General features: G+C 41.7%; 1 protein-coding gene across 2 annotated transcripts in view; it reads right to left on the bottom strand.

The window, feature by feature from the left end:
• Positions 1 to 17,658, bottom strand: part of LOC132349231 (S-adenosyl-L-methionine-dependent tRNA 4-demethylwyosine synthase TYW1) — a 206,533-nt gene that overhangs the window by 45,295 nt on the left and 143,580 nt on the right. The window contains exon 16 of one of the 2 annotated variants that reach the window (XM_059897472.1): positions 5,518 to 9,304. The exons of the other annotated variant lie outside the window; for it this stretch is intronic. Within the exon in view, the coding sequence (XP_059753455.1) occupies positions 9,083 to 9,304 (222 nt within the window). The 3' untranslated portion in view covers positions 5,518 to 9,082. Of the gene's footprint in view, positions 1 to 5,517; positions 9,305 to 17,658 lie in introns of those variants that run through there. 2 annotated transcript variants of the gene reach the window in all.

Raw genomic sequence — 17,658 nt, 5'->3', positions numbered from 1 at the left:
ACCTTAATCCTCCCCTCAATGAATAGTCCACCCCTAATCAAAAGACCCCCATCCATTCAAAGGGCTAAAATAAGATAAAAGGGTGAATCAGTAACCCTGCAGTGGACTTCCCTGGTGGCACAGTGGTTAAGAATCCACCTGCCAATGCAGGGGACACGGGTCCGATCCCTGGTCCGGGACGATCCCACATGCTGCAGAGCAACTAAGCCTATGTGCCACAACTACTGAGCCTGCACTCTAGAGCTTGTGAGCCACAACTACTGAGCCCGCGTGTCACAACTACTGAAGCCCACGTGCCACAACTACTGAAGCCTGCGAGCCACAACTACTGAAGCCTGCACTCCTAGAGCCCGTGCTCTGCAACAAGAGAAACCACCGCAATGAAGAGTAGCCCTGGCTCGCTGCAACTAGAGAAAGCCCGTGTGCAGCAAGGAAGACCCAACACAGCCAAAAATAAAAAGATAAATAAACAAACGAACAATAAATATATATATATTTTTAAATAAATAAATAACCCTGCAGTGCACCCCTCACTCATGAGGACTATTCTCTGAGTGTGTTCTTTGCCTTTGCCTCAATAAACTGCTTCTTTGTTCTCTTTGCTCCTCAGCCTCAGTGCGTGTGTGTGTGTGTGTGTGTGTGTGTGCGTGTGTGTGTTTCTTCCTTTGTGTTTTGTGTTCCTTGCCCCAATTCTTTTGGATGAGTTGAACAAGAGCCTGGAGTTTTGATAAGCTTTTCCGGTTATCAGTAGGAAGGGCTCTCAATAAACGGCCAGGTATTCCTTCTCTGATCATGTGTCCCCCCAGCACCGTGTGCAGGCTGGGGGCTAAGGAGAGCACAGCCCCCAGAGGAATGCCGCTGGGTTCCATCTGCCACGCCAAACACTCCAACCCCAAAGATACAGCACACGCTTGCCAGGAATCTGCTCCCGTGGCCTCGGAGCTGCGCCTTCCCCACCTGCGCCGCCCAGCAGGCTCATGAGGCCTTGCTCTTCAGACTGAACCCCAGTTCCCAGCCCCACACTGGGGCTCAGACTGTGTCACAAAGGAACTGCTGACTTCTGGTCCCCTGGGAAGGGTCCGGGTCAGAGACTAGTCAGAGGAGCCCAAGGTCTTGGCAAGAAATGTGCCAGATGCGTTAAGGCCTTGCCCCCAGGAATCCCTATTCTGTGCACGGCAGGTAAGTGGCAAGAGTTCCAAGGCCACCCCGCACCCTTCAGACACCACAACCTGACCGCAGGGCTCCCCCGCTCAAGCCAGATGTGCCGAGCGCCCCCAGTGCAGTGGTTGGGTGAGCTGAACCCTGCTGGCGTGACCTCATGAAGCCCCTTCTGCCCCGCTGCTCCAGCGTGATGCCCCTGAGCCCTCCTCCCTGTGGCCTCACTTCCCCCTTCGCTGGGGGCAGATGTGGGGTGTGAACACGGTGAGACTGGCATTTCCTAATCCCTCCCTGAGCCGGGGTCCCACGTTGGGGGACAGCCCAGGCCCTCTTCCTGCCTGAGTTGGGGGGCAGATCAGGGAACTGCAGCTCCTCCTGGCAGGAGCGGGGAGGAGAGGGACCAGTTGCTGAAAAAAAAAGTTCCATTTTTCCTAGTGATTTTTTTCCCACTTCTCCTTAGCCAGCAATCAGAGTACAAATCTAGTAGTCCTCAATGAGAGCCAGTTAATAGCTACGCAATTAATTCACTTCCTCAATAAGAGGAAAGTGAAAGCGTGAGCTGGAGCTTCACAGGGTCTTGATGAGAATTCTCAGAAACTAGAGAAGGAATCACAAGATGTCTGCCTGCTCCGATTTTCCACAAATACATGCTCCTGTCTCACCCGGAAGTGGGTAGCTTCCCTCGCTGCCCGTTGCAAACATACCTGCCTTAGACTGAGGTCTGCGGCCACTGTAAGTTCTCTTTCTCTAACATCTAAGCTGGAATTCTTGGAATCGGTGAGGAGAAATCTAAACACGCTAGGGTTCCTTCCAAACAAGAGGGTCTTTTTCTCCAGAAAAGGCAGTGAAATTTACAACACGGTACCAAACAGCTTCAAAACATAGTCATGAGGGTAGCGTACTTTATTAATAATGAATGAAAGGAAATCAGTAAAGGACAAAAACACCGAGCAGGCTAATAGCCAACAAGATTAGTCACTGCCAACTTATATTAAATCAACGGTGCCTGGGGAAGGGTTCATCAATTTGTATTTAAATAAAAAGTGAGAAAAGCAACCCAGCACACAAAGAAAAACAAAAAAAGACGAATCTTTCAGCTGACAAAATATGCAGTTTTGAATATATTTAACTCCAACTATAGGCTGAATTCCAACTTCAGGATCTCATTTAAGGAAAGAGCTTAGAGTCTGACTCTACAAGGTAGAAAACACATTTCCTCATACCTTTTATTGTGCTAGTCTAATTAAGATAATACATATTCATTTATACGTTGTTTCATACATAGGATTTTTATATAATTAAGGTGATAACTATGATTTTGTATTCTGTATTTTAAACAGCATTATATCATAAACATCTTCTGTCATTAAACACTTTCACTGGTGCGAGCACTGCACTACAGGTATTGATCAGGACCCCTATCCAAGGGATGTTTTGCTGTCATCCTCTTTGGCTCACTTCTCACTGGCCTCTGGAACTGTTCTCCAGTTTTTTCTTGATCTGCCCCCGCGCCCCAACTCCCCCGGGTTTCTGTGACTCCACAGGCCTGGTTACTCTACTGTCTCCCCTGTTGAAGATGTCAGGGGACTTCTTTCCCTGTCCCACCCCTACCTGCTAGAGTTCCTGGAGACGTGGCCCCTCCTCCTCATTTTATACTCTCTCCGAAGATGACCTCCGCCCTCCTTAAGGCTCCAAGTATAACCTACACCATGATGATTCACACATTTCTTCCACCCCAGACCTGTATGCCTGACCGCTGGCTTGACCTTCCCCTTGGAAATCTTGGGCGGTTCCAAGCCTACCTGCCCACAAATGAACTCAGGATCTCCCCCAGGCCTGGCCCTCTTCCAGTCTCAGCCTACAGAGCGCCACTGTCCTCTCTCCTGTTCTCAAATCAGAAACCCAGGAGTCATCCTTGATGACTCATCCCTCCTGCCTGCCCGCACTCCACCCTCCCCCACCCCCATCTAGTCAAACTGTGGCCAAATCCACCAGTGTTTCCTCCTAAGATCTCTTTCAAATCTACCCACTGCCCTCCATTCCAACCACCAGGGTCAGCATGCAGGGGCGTGCACGGCACAAACGCTACCACCCGGGCCATGACTTCTGGCCTGTTCTACAAGAACACCTACCAACTCATCCCCTTCCCTTTTGGCCTTTCCAGGCCATTATCTAACCCAAAGCTACAGTGATCTTATTAAGATGCAAATCTAATCATGCTGTTCCTTTGCGTAATTGCTCTTAGGGCTTAGACTGGCCTGCATCTCCCTGAGTCATCACTGTTACGTTCTCCTGGTTTCCCTGCGTGGCCTGGCCTTCTCCTACATCTTCTGCAGCATTCTCCAGCCACTGAGGCCTTCCTACAGCTACTCAAATGTGCCACGACCCTTCCCCACGTGGCCTTTGAGCATGCTCAGTCCTCTACCTGCAGTGTTCTTCTTCCCCTGTCCCTAGATCTCTTACATTGTTTTTATATCTACAAGGGGTTCTGAAAGTGTGGTCTCTTAGCAGCATTTGCATAACCCAGAAACCTGTTAGAAAAGCAGATTCTTCTGCATTGCACACCTACTATATCAGAAACTCTGGAGTGGGGTCCAGAAATATGTTTTAACAAGCCCTCCGAGTGACTCTGATGCATGAGAAAGTTGGAAGCCATTGGTCCAGAAAGGGCTTCGTCACCCAAGGTTTCTTCTGAACTTTTTGTTTCATTTGACTCTTTTTGGTATTTAGTATAAAGACCAAAACTACATAATTTTTCTCCCAAATCTCCATTGATTTATCCTATATTCCTTATCCTATATCCTATACTGCTTTTCATAAACTTTAAGGTGCTTTTTTAAAAGAATCTTTACTGAGATATATTTCATATACCTTAAAATCCACTCATTTAAAGTGTATAGTTTTTAATATATTCACAAAGTTGTGCATTCATAGCTGATTTTACCTATTTGCATCTTCCTGTTTTCTTGGTGAGTCTAGCTAAAGGTCTGCCAATTTTGTTGATTTTTTTAAAGAACCAACTTCCGGTTTCACTAATTCTTTCTTTTGCTTTTCTTTCCTTTCTTTCATTTATTTCTGCCCTAGTGTTTATTATTTTTTTCCTTTAGCTCACTTTGAGTTTAGTTGTTCTTTTTCTAGGTCCTTAAGATGGAAGGTTAGGTTATTAATTTGAGATGTATCTTCTTTTTAATGTAGGCATTTACAGCTATAAATTCCCTCTAAGCACTATATTAGCAGCATCCCGTAAGTTTTGGTATGTTGTCTTTTCATTTTCATTCATCTCAGAAGTCTTTCCTAATTTCCTTGTGATTCTCTCTTTGACCCATTGTTTGTTTAGGACGTTGGTTAATTGCTACATATTTATGAATTTCCCAAATTTTCTTCTGCTGTTGATTTCTAATGATTTCTAATTTCATTCCATTGGTCAGAGACTGTACTTTGCATAATTTCAATCCTTTTAAACTTACTGAGACTTGTTTTATGATCTAACATATGGTCTACACTGGAGAATGTTCCATGGGCACTTGAGAATAATGTGTTGTCAGTGGAGCGTCCTATCGAGGCCTTTAGGTGTACTTGGTTTATAGTGTTGCTCAAATCTCTTATTTCCTTTTTGGGCTTTGGCATAGCTGCTCTATCCATTATTGTAAGTGGGTTATGTAAGTGTCCAATTACTACTGAATCGTCTCCCTTCAATTCTGTCAGGTTTTGCTTCACATATTTTGGGGCTCTGTTGTTAGTTAGGTCCATGCATGTTTAAAATCATTACATCTTTCTAGTAAGATGTAATTATAAATAATTATAATAATTACAATTTATCATTATAAAATGTCCCTTTTGTCCCCACTAACAATTTTTTTTGTCTTAAAGTCTATATTTTTGATATTAGTACAACCACTCTAGCTCTCTTTTGGTAACTGCTTCCATGGTATATCTTTCTCGACCCTTTTAGTCTTTGAATCTAAAGTGTGTCTATTGCGAACAGCATATAATTGGATTTAAAAGAAAAATACATTCTGCCTCTTTTGACTGGGGTATTTAATCTACTTACATAATATACTTACCCGATAAGGCAAGATCTGTGCCTGACATTTGTGCTATTTGTTTTTTGAATGTCTTAGATTTTTGTTTTGTTACTGTTACTGTCTTCTAAATAGATATTTTCTAGTGTACCTTTTAAATTCTCATTTCTTTGTGATATTGTGATTTACAGTAGGAAATATACATTATTTAAATATAAATATTAAATTATTAAATATACTTATTCTCTCCCAGTTCCTGGTATAGAGCTCCTAAAACCCTTGGAATTTCCTAAGCGACAACCACCACCACCACCACCACCACCACCACCATCATCATCATCATCATCATCATCATCATCATCATCGGTGTCTTTTGTTATGTTAATGAAGCGACTTTTGGAAAGCCCTTAGGTAACCTAAGGAAGGGGATTCATTGCCAGGGCCACCAACCAAGTGATTAGAGGGTTGGGAACTTTCAGAACCACCCCTGGACCTCTGGAGAGGGGAGAGGGGCTGGAAATTAAGGTCAATCACCAATGGCCAATGATTTAATCAATCGTGCCTATGTAATGAAGCCTCTATAAAAACCCAAAAGGACTGGGTTTGGAGAGCTTCCAGATTGGTGAACACATGATCTGGGAGAGTGGCGTGCTTGCAAAAGGCATGCAAGTCCTATCTTCCTTCCCACATACCTTGCCCTGTGTATCTCTTCCATCTGGCTGTTCCTGAGTTATACCCTTCTATAATAAACCAATAATCTAGTAAGTAAAATGTTCTTCTGAGTTCTGTGAGCCGCTCTAGCACATTAATCAAACCCACGGGAACCTCCAATCTATAGCTGGTTGGTCAGAAGCACAGGTGACAACCTGGACTTGTGACTGGCATCTGAAGTTGGGGGGCAGAGCACTTAACCTGTGGGATCTGATGCTATCTCCAGGTAGACAGTGTCAGAATTAAGCTGAACTGCAGGACACCCAGCTGGTGTTGGAGAACTGTTTGGTGTCGGGGGGAAAATCCACACACTGAAACTGTGAGCAGAATCGTATTTTTTTTACTATAACTTTTAAAATTTATTCTTAGTGGCTGCTCTTGGGATTACAATTAGCATCTTAAAACCATCTGCTTTGGAAACATACCCACTTAATTTCAACAGTGGGTAGTCAAGACTTGCTCCAATATACCTCTGTTCCCCTCACACTTCTTTCATGTTATTACTGTCATACAAATTACATCTTTATACATTCTAAGTCCATCAACACAGTTTTATAAATACTGCTTTACGCAGCTATCTTATAAAACAGATAGGAGTTACAAACAAAAGTACATTTATATTGTCTTCTGTAAAACTTACGTAGTTACTTTCACCAGTGCTGTTTATTTCTTCACGTGGTTTCAAGTTAGTGCCTAACGTACTTTCATTAAGGCCTGAGGACTCCTCCTCGTACGCAGGTCTGCTGGTGATGAATTCTTTTACTTCGCTTATCTGAAAATGTCTTAATTTCTTCTTTAATTTTGAAGGAAGATTAAGCTAGGCATAGAGTTTTGGGTTGAAAGTCTCTTCTTCCAGCTCTTTTAAGATACCATTCCACTGTCTTTTGGCCTCCATGCTTTCTGATGAGAAGTAAACTGTTAATTTTATTGAGGTTCAGTAGTTTCTCTTAACAGATGATTTTCAGCTCACGGCAAAGCTTTGGTTAAACTGTCGGAGTTCTAAAATTCTTTGATTTTAGTTGTTTTGCCCATATTTTCACTGTTTTAGAGGGAGAGTGAGTTCACTGAGGTTCTCACTCTGTCATTTTGGAAGCTGATCTCGTTTCATGTTGTTTGAATTATTTTAGACAACATTCTTTAATATCTTGTAAAGCAATTTTCCTTGAATAATTATTTTTCTAGAATCTTGTAACTATTCTTACCTGGCTAGTTTTTCAGCAGAATTTTAGGATCGCTTGCTCAAACTCCAACAATAACTTCCACTGGACATCTAGAATGCTATTTTTCAAATTGCTCACCTTCTAAGAATATTCAAGCTTCCCCATCTCTTCTATTTTAATACTGCTCAGCAAACATTTAATTTTTTTCATCCAGATTCCACTGTATTTTTTTCCCCTAGGCATTTAAAATTTTCTGCTGTGACTGTGAACTGGGATTAACATGCCATGTTATTTTTTTTAAATATAAAGCAAACACTTCCTGGGTGGCACAGGGAGAAAAACTGCTCATTTATGTGCCTAAAGTTAATGGAGTCAGGAGGGCTCATTCTGGTGGTGAGAGGTTTGCTATGTTTTTTTTTCTTTGAAGCAACAGAATATCTTCGTTCAAATTAAATCCTGAGCAGAACCTCAATGCATAAAGAATAAAAGCGAGTTGCCCGGTTGAAAAAGAGGTTGAGGGACGGTCCAAAGCCTCGCATGCACTGCCGCCTGCCCTGCTCCTTACGGCAGCCCCAGAGGGGTCTTCCTACAGCTGTGTGCACAGTTAGCTGTCACAAACAGGAGCCCATCTGTGCGCTCCTTAGCATGAGCTCTTGCTTTTTAATACTCTGCTCTAATTTAAGGTTTCAATAGAGATTTTCCATCTCTACTCAACGACCATTAACACATCTGAGCTTCAGTGAGCTCCTGCCTCATTGGCCTGGGCCACTCCCGTCTCTTGTCTGTCTCAGGGGTCAACAGAACAGGAGACTGAACACATGCTTGAAGATGTGGTGACTTCAAGAACATCTGATTTCATCCTACGGCACAGAGAGACTCTATCACTTAGAAATAAATACAGTGCCCAGTTTTCAACTAAATGAGTAAGTAGATTATACTATTATGAACTTTACTTCAGCAGAGAATAAGAGGAGGAATATAAGGAGGAGATGGGTCTGACAGGGCTTAGAACCACGGGACTAGAAGCATCTTTAAAATAAACGCTCAAAAGAAAATGTGTGGTCCAAGTCTTCACAAAAGATATTTTATTAAAATTTTAGGATAAAGGAATTTTTTAAATAACTATAATACTTTTTAAAAACTACTGAGTATTTAGTCATGTTTTCAACTAGGAAAAAACTTGAAACTTAAAGAACAGATTGCAGAAAGTAGCTAGGGCTACAAGAGTGAAAGAAGATGGAAACCTGCTATATGTGTAGTGATGAGAGGCTTAAACACTGACTTTTCAAACCAAAAACAAATTGTACTCATTGTTTCACTAATTTGTGAGGCTAATTTGTGAGACTAATTATTCAGTGACATCATATGACAATTCCTCTTACAGAAGAAGAGAGATTTTACTCTAATCCAGCTCACATACTACTTTCTATGGCAATCTGTATGGGAATGGAATGAGAGCTAGTACAGTTTTAGATCCAAATCAGTTTCTAAAGAGTTGGTACTAAATGAATATTTAAAGAAACCTATGTGGTATTTAAAATAATTGAGAATTGTGACAAATTACTTTCAGGAAGTGTTATCTTAAGATGTAAGAAAGGGATGGAGATCTTAGAGGGAGCAGATACACTGACCTCAGGGTAGCACAACTGACAAAGGCCAACAGCCCATGACGGGGGAAGAGGAACAGAAATTCACTCTGCACAACACTCCCACGGTTGGCATTCTAGGCAGTCTTCCTAATTATAATTCAAAACGAATAAAGATTGTGTACTTCCCCCTCAAAATGATTTTCTTTCAGAAGTAAACTCAGAAAAGGGACTGAGTTCTGGAAAGAGACGGTGAGGCTGAGTCCCAGGTACTCAAAGCGCGGCTGCTGTCTCCCGAGCCTCAGGATGTGACTTGCGTCCCCTTACACCCTTCTCTATGTGAAATATAATTTGTGTAATTTGTCCTTGGAAAAATCACAGTGGAGTCTGAGAACCTTCTGGGGCAATCAGTTTGTGTCCTTCGGTATCCTAAATTCAGATAATCTCAACATCCAGAAATATCCTTTGATTTGTTCTTTCTCTGATATCTTGTGTCCTTGGGATCAAAGCCTCTTTCGTTGGCACCAAATAACGCCCAGTGAGGAGTTTTGGCCATGTAATCCTTGGCACTGAAAGTTTTGGATCCACCACTGTCTTCATATTCCTGGATGAGCTCCTGGAAGCGGCTGTAATCAATCCACGTCCACCATTCTCTGCCAATCTTAAACTGGCAAGAAAAAAAGTAGTCAGGTCAGAACTGAAAACACCCATAAAAAATGTCAAGTAAGTATCAAAAAATCAAAAATGAGCCTGATATTTTCTCCCTATCATGTTAAAGAAAATTCTTTTGCGCTCCAGACATGGTTCCGTATCAAAGCAGAATGTTCTATACACAGTCAAAGGACAGTTTCTTTTCCCTTAGGACCACTTCCGTGCTGGACCTGGAAGACCCAGTCGCTGAATAAAGAATACATCCTATAACTGAAAGTCAAGGATGTGTTTATCTTGAGCGGTATCACTGGAAGAAGATTAATGAAGTTTTTTGGCATTATCATGTGTTAACGGTCAAGCTAATTCAGATTCCTCTTGTTGCCAGTCTTCCCCTGGTATGAATTTTCATGCTTGTGTTAGCAGCACCTAGTGGAATCCTTTTATTACTAAATTTTGCTTGAGTTATTAGTGAAGCTTTAATCGATGACTTTCTAATTCTGAAACGCTAACTTAATGACTCAAACTAGCCCTTTTAGCCTAACATGAATACAATATCTCATTAACGGAAAGCCTTGTTAAGAATTTCAATTCAATAAAGGGGAATAATCCAATTTGTACTCTTTTAAGAAAATTGCTTCTCAAAAGTCACTGTAGAATAATGACCACGATGAAGAAAAGAGAAAGTAAGTTGAGGAGGCTCTGAAGGAACAACAAATTGAATTGTGAAGGCTTTTAATTCAAAGCAACCACTTGGCATTCAATCGTGTAAATGTATAACACGTTGATATTTGATTTATAAATGGACAAATCTTTGTTATGCCACCGTTTTTTAAAAAAGCCTGATTATGAACCAAGATAAGTAACAATTTCATGTCCTAGCTGAGAAAAATATTGAAAATATATAGGTTCCTGGATTTAGAATATTAAAATATGCTGAATTTAAATAACATCTAATTTTTTACCCAACAGCTAGGAGCTTTCTAAGGGAAAAAATGCCACATAAATGGGAAAGTTTAGTCTACCTATGAATCATGAGAAATTTTCTTCTAATAAGACCATTCCTTGAAAAGTTGCCCTAAGAGCTCTATGAATTCTACAACTCAAGATGTAAAATCCACATTCCCCATCATTTTCCCTCTCAAGACTGACTGCTCTCAAATGTTCTCTACCACTAGGAAAGTAATCACTGTCATCCCCGGGTGCTGAACCTCAAAACTAGAGTCAAAGGTGCCCCTCCTTTCCCTGGCCGCTTATACCCCAAACACGGTCAGGCCTTATCAATTCTTCCTTAGCTGTACTTCCATGGCCACATCCTGGCACTGCCCTAAGGCAGGCCCTCACTTCTAGAAGTCGGCCACAGTCTGCCAGCTGACTGACTGTCTGATTCCAGTCTGGGCTGCTTCCAGCTTCTGCAGGCTGCACGAGACGGCTATGCCTGCAGCAGAATAGAGCGCCAGTACCTAGGACATGCTGTCTAAATGTCACATCTCCAACTGGAGGCTGCTCATGAGCTACCCGCCCCCTCTGGTGACTCCTATGTTGTTACCTCTGTCTGATTAACACCTACTTAAGCCTCAAATCTCTTCATAAATGTCCTTTGCTCTGGGAAGTCCTCCTGAATCCCTTTAGACGACCGTGACAGTCCCCTGCCACAGGCCTTCACTGCACCCTGAACTCGCCCAACAAAAGCACATTATACTTGCTTCCATAGCCACTTCCCCCGTTCCCCCCCACCCCCCATCCTGCCAAGACTGCTGGTTTCATGACTATTCCTGACATATTATAACCTCTTCCTCCTTACCTCTCTTAACAAAGCTAGAAGTCCATACAATGAAAACATTTCCACCTGTTCTCCCGACATCTTGAGAGACAGGATGGAATTCTGTTGCTCTTGGCTCCATAGACTAGTGTGGCCTCTGCTCACAGCGCACTCATGATAGAGGGCACAACGTTCACACGTGACTGGAAGCGGGCCGACTTCCCAAGCAGTGCAGGATTAAACACGTCATTAACTCGGATGGCAGTAAAACAAGGCCGATAACAATGCCTGCCTTTTATTCCTCCCTCCTCCTAACATCCATGGAGTGCCAACTATGGACTTGGCCCAGCCACAGACAATCAAAAACTAGTTATAATATAACATGGCGTGTGCAGTGAGTGCGCGCTGGGAGTGCAGAGAAAGGTGATACTTCACAGCCAGCCCCCAGGAGTTTGGCCCCGCTAAGAAGAGTCCTCCTGGGGGTTCCCTGCTTCGCTTGCCGAGTTAAACAGATACCATGTTCTCCTCTTCCCTGTGTCTTTCCCTTTTTGGGGTTCAGAGCTCTAGGTCTGAACTCTGAACCCTCATTGTCCACAATTCTGGTCTTCCTTTTCCCTCAAACTCTGACGAGAATCACTTGCCATGGATATTCCAAGAGGAACTAAAAGATTAGCTTGGAGCACAGCAATAGATTTAAAATCTTCTTTCTTTGCCACAATCTAAAGTAAGAAACATATTTTATATCTTGATCTAGTACACACATTCACATTCATATACTCTGGAAACACAACTTTCACAAAACTATAGGCAATGTATTTCATTTAAAAAACTGCCAGCTGCAACCCACTGCACTGATTTCCTAACTCCTAATGCAGCTTGAAGATCTGGTCTCCTAACTACAGAACTCTACCCTGGCTTAAAACAGAAGAAATTAGTTGCATGGATATGACAACTATAAACTAATATCTGACAACTGACAACTCAGACTGCCAACGTCTAAAAAAACAAACTAGAAGACCAAGTAAACGTGACAGAAGGCTGATGTATTAGTTTGCCTGGCTGCATAACAAAATACCATAGACTGGGTGTCTTAAACCACAAAAGTTAATTTTCTCACGGTTCTCGATGCTAGAAGTCTAAAGTGAAGGTTCCAGCAGACAGCCCCCTTCTCACTTTCACTTTGGCTTCGCGTGCCATCTTCAGTATGTGCACAAGCAGAGGATGCGGGTGGGGGCGCTCTGGTGTCTTTACTTATAAGGGCACCAACCCCATCAGATCAGGGCCTCACCTTACGACCTCATTTAACCTTCACTGCTGCCTTAGAGACCCCATCCCAAATATGGCCATACTGGTTGCGGGGGGTGGGGTGGGGTGGTTAAGACTTCAACACAGGAATTTTGAAGGGACATAAACCCTCAGTCTATAACCGTAGGTTACTCTCAAATTAACGCTGAGCTATAAAACCCCTAAGACAAAACTGCATCCACACATATCCCCCTCTCAAGACAATGTGAGAATAATTGCGTTGAATAATAGCTCAGAAAAAGTCAAAATATTCCACGCAAAAGGCAGAAGCTAAAAGGGCAAATTTTAGTATGATTGGCACAAAAATAAAGCTGAAAGTTGGAGCTGCATAAACAGAGGAATGAAACCCCAAATCACAAAATTTGAGGTTAAGTATGCTGAGACATGAGGTCACCCTGCTTCAAAAATTCCTCAAATCCAACAGTAAGGGAAGAGGAAATCTATGCAGAATTACAAGTAAACTCAAAAGGTCACAGATGATCTCAAAAATACCCACAAGCGCAATACAGTATGGCCTGACTAGACGATGCCAGGCTGCTGAGGATGTGTGTGTGGTCTTGCTGACCAGATGGGCCAGTTCTACAGGCTCCCACCACCTAGAACAATCAAACTGTGGTACAAAGGGCCCTGTTCTCATTACTTCCACATCTTTCACACTTGGAAAATTTCATTAAACAGAATGATGACAAATAGGTCCTTTATTATTTTAAATGTTTAATAAGGTTCTATTAAAGATGTCAGATTAAACACAGGCATTTGCTTCATTGCTTCTTAAAATCTCACTAAAATGACTGTAAAGGTATTTCTAAAAGATATATAACCTATAAAAACAAAGAGGTCAGGAGAGGAGAAAACAGTATCAAACTTTCAGAAGCTTAAAAGATGACAGATAAGCAATAACTGGCTTAGCAGATCCAAGAGCTGAATCCTAATCTAGCAAACAGAAAAATCCAAGATTCAACCCAATTTATGCTTCAGAATTCCCCAAAGGCCCCAAACTGGTAGTGCCAGTCACCCCTGGAAGTGGGGCAGAAGAGGCCCCAACTCCCCCCCCACCACCAAAAAAAGAGCCCAAAGATTGGTTTACATTCTAAGAAATTGTTAGAATCCAGGTTTCTGACCCCCTGGACATACACACAGCTGAGCACCTACCCAACCCACCCACCCCACCCCCCAACAGAAGACAAGAGGTTTATTCTAGGAAGACAATAAAATAGAAAATCTATGGACTATGGGACAGCAGGTACAGCAGAGAACAGGGCTGTCACACTGAAAATGAGAGATCAGAACAGCCCTACTCCCTGCTTCCTGACCCTTGGTGGCCATGAAGACTTCTTGGGTTCCCTAAGGAAATGGCCCAGGTAGATTTCTCTAAGACAAAGTCAAGCCCAGTCTACACACTTAGGATTCTCAGTATGCTTTTTAGTCTTGCACTTAAATATGAGCAGACAACTGACGATCATCTGAGGAAAACTTTTAACATGGAAGAGAAATAAAATAAACAAAAAGAAAAGAGTAACAGAGTAAACAGAGCCTAGGGGAGGGAGGAAATGACAAAACAAAATAAAAATCCAAACAACTAAACTAAAACAATTATCCTCAGAGAAATGAGAGATTACTGTATTCATTTTTAAAAGTTACACTATAAAACGAAACACTCAAAGAATGAAAAAGACTTTAGATTTTAAAATTATAGAAATGGAAATGAAAGATTCTTGAGAAAGTTAAGAAGTAAAATTTTAAACATTTCCTAGAATATAGAGTAAAAAAGAAAGATAGAAAATAGGAGAGAAATATAAAAGAAAATTTAAGGACTAGCCCAAGAGACCCAATTTTTAAATAACAGGAGTTCCTGAAAGAAAGGAGAAGAAACAGGATGGAGGTACCTCAATGAAATAATTCTGGAAAAATTTTGAGAAGTGAAGGCCATGAGTTTCCAGATTGAAGGGGTCCATAATGGATGAAAATAGACATACTGTCTGAGGCCCATCTCAGTGAAATTTCACAGAGGGAAAACAATGGAGACAAAGGGAAATCTAACAAGGAAAAATGGTCCTGTACAAAGGATTAAGAATCAGAAGGCCTTCAGAGTTCTCAACAGCTACACTGAAAGCTTAAAGACAGGGCTCCAATTGCACAGGGAAAATAATTTCCAACCTAGAATTCTATATCCAGCAAAACTATCAATCACATGTGTAGGGAGAATAAAAATATTTTTAGAAATCCAAAGTCTCAATAAATTGCACCTCCCACATACCCTTTCTCAGGAATCTACTGGAGGATGCTTCACCTGAATGAGGGAGTAAATTAAAAAGAGACCTGAAAAACCAGGAACAAGATATCCCACACAGGAGAAAGCTAAAAGAAACCCCAGTAGGGCAGCTACTGTGTCCAATGTAGGTGGGTCAGAAAGTGCCCCTGGAGAGACTCCTTTAAAAAGATGAACCTGATAGAAAATTCAACACATCTGAAAGTCTGAAAGGAGAAATAGATGATGGCAGAGAGTTCAAGAGTTGATTTAGCTCAAGAACATAGAAGAGACAAAAAAAAAAAAGACAAATATTAACTCCAGGAAAACCAAAAAGTTGTGCCAGAAACAAACGGCAATCATAAAAGATTGCACTGCTCAACAGTGAATACTATTCATATGGTCATAATAATGCATAAAATTGTGGCATATGTATGCTGGGAAGGTGGGAGAATAGGAAGTGTGTGATGAGAAAAGGTAGAAGAAAATTTAACCCTCATCTTCCATAATACAAAGTAAAGAGATAATGAGCAAACAGAGAAAAACAAGCAAAAAATCAACACTGTAGGTATTCTGTACAAATATTCTTCCAAATGATACTGTAGTATTCTTTATTAAAAAATCAAATGATCAGCACCTTTAGGGAAGATCCTTTATTAAGAACCTGCTATAGGCAAGGCACTATACTAGATGCTTTATATATGTCACTTTATTTAGCTACCACAGTAACGTTGTAAACAGAGTTACCCCTATTTTGCAGATAAGAAAAATGAAAAACAGTGAGGCTGGGATCTGAAAACAGATATACCAGTACAAAGTTCAGGAGTTCCCCCAAGACCACTCCCACTTCTGCCACCAACTGCAAATTTAGGGGTTCCCAAGCTCACCTTCAGGTTTGACAATTCACTACAAGGACCCACAGAATTCACTGAAAGCTGTTATACTCATAGTATGGCTTATTACAGCATAAGGATAGGGATTAAAATCAGCCATGGGAAGAGGCACGTGGGCAGAGCCTAGGAGAGTTCCATGCAAGGAGCTTCCCGACGTTCCCCCCAGTAGAGTCTTGGAACATGCTACCTTCACCCAGAACGATGTCTGACAACAGGCGTGGAGTACCGCCAACCTGGGGAGCTCACCTGAGCCTTGGTGTCCAGGGATTTTAATGGGGTTTGTGCACCTAGACTTAGCTGCTTGCTGAGTGGCTGACCTTAGTTTCCAGCCTCTCTGGAGGTCGAGCAGGTCCTGTGGAGACCAAAGCCCCCACCCCAAACCACATACTCAGCGTAGACGATCTAGTGTGACCCAATGTGCCTCCAGATGAGCAAAGACACTTTTGTCAGGCAGGACATTCCAAGAGCTTAGAAATCACCTCCTGGAAGCTGAGGACAAATGTCAGCCCTTTCTTTGGGTAAAGTTAATCCTTTATTGGATAACCAGACCTCAAAGTCCACATATAGAGAACAAAGTAGAATAACACAAAAATAAGAATCATACATACCATTTTCGTTTTCATACTCTTAAGAAGGGCTTTTATGTGATCTTAGTATCGATTATTTAGTAGTTGGCTCCTCCAAACATACAGTAATACTTAGGAACCAAACAACGAGAAAAGCACTGGTTAAAGGATGGAAAATGAGCGCTGCCAGACCTTCTCAGAACTCAGAAGTACATGTTAACTGGGAAGGAGTAGAGGGAGTCCTAAGGTAGTGACAGGGAGAGTGACTTTGGAATACAAAAAAAAGAGTGCTACAGTGAATTTCCCAGGTTTATGAATTTTGTTCTCACCTGTTGTAGCTACAACTGCATTGTTTGTTCTTTGGGTAAGACGAGGCAAAGATCCCAAAGACAGACTTCAAAGTGCACCTGACTGCCTGTGACAGTGAGACGTTGAGAAGAGTTGCCACCTTTTTCTGAGTTTACTGGTGATAAGTAGCATTCCCATGGCACAGCTGCCTGGGGAACCATTTTGAGAGGCAAAACTACAACAATGTGATTGAATTCTAGATATATCCAAGTGCAATTAAAAATTTTTTATCTGGAAACTCAGTTTCTGGAGTTTCAATCTTAATCCCCCATCCTGTTGGAGTAGAGCTAAGTCCTCTCAGTAGTGTCACCAAATTGCCAATTTTCTCTGACATTTTTCTGAAAGTAATTACTGGGAACAATCAGGCCTCTGATAAGAATGAGTTCCACATGTAACACAGAGGGGAAAATATTCAGTCAGTAGATTTTGTTAGGAAAACACTGCATTAAACCGTAATGGAGACATACAGTTCCCTTCTTATTCCAACAGGGGAAGGTGTGGGAGGTGACATCTCTTCATTCCCTCTCTTTACAGATTGTGAGTTTATATATCCAAGAGGGAGGCCTCTGTGATCAGTGCTTAATTACCTACAGGGACTCAAATTCGGCAAAAACTTTCTCAGTGTTGATGATCTTGGTGAAGATTAAGGAGATGCTGCTTGGTGAGCACTGGATGGGAAACTGCACCTTGTTTCCAAGAGACATTTCCCTTTCCCCACTCTGTCTGACTGCTCTGTGGCATTTGAGAGATAGTATAATGTAGTGGTCCAAAGTAGTCTTTGAATTTTGAAAGATATGGAATTGAATTCTGTGTCCTATTTGTCCCTGGAGAAGATCTGTACTCTCTTAGCCTGAGAGTCTTCCTTTGGAACATGAGGAAAAATAATATTTATGACTCATAAGATTTTTTGTAAGGATTAAATGAATTAATGCATGCATAGTGTTATCAAAGTGACCTTAACAAATGTTACTGGTTGTTGAGTTTAACAGCAGACACTACAACTAAGGAATGACACCAGACATCTCACTGATGGTGTAAGATACTAGAAGATAATGAAAAGATTATGCTGGAAGACAACAAAATGATACCTTCAAAGTGCTGGAAGGAAATACCTCAGCTTAGAGTTTTCTACTCTGACAATTTATCAGTCAAGAGCAAAAGTGAAATAAAGATGTTTCAGGGGAAAAAAAGACTAAGTTTACCACTTACGTCATCAAGAAGGAAACTGAACCCAGCAGGAACAACTGGGAT

This window comes from Balaenoptera ricei, chromosome 15, assembly GCF_028023285.1.
Source record: "Balaenoptera ricei isolate mBalRic1 chromosome 15, mBalRic1.hap2, whole genome shotgun sequence".
In the NCBI taxonomy this organism is placed as follows: domain Eukaryota; kingdom Metazoa; phylum Chordata; class Mammalia; order Artiodactyla; family Balaenopteridae; genus Balaenoptera; species Balaenoptera ricei.
Note: the sequence above shows the minus strand (reverse complement) of the source record. Positions and strands in the feature narration are given on the sequence as shown.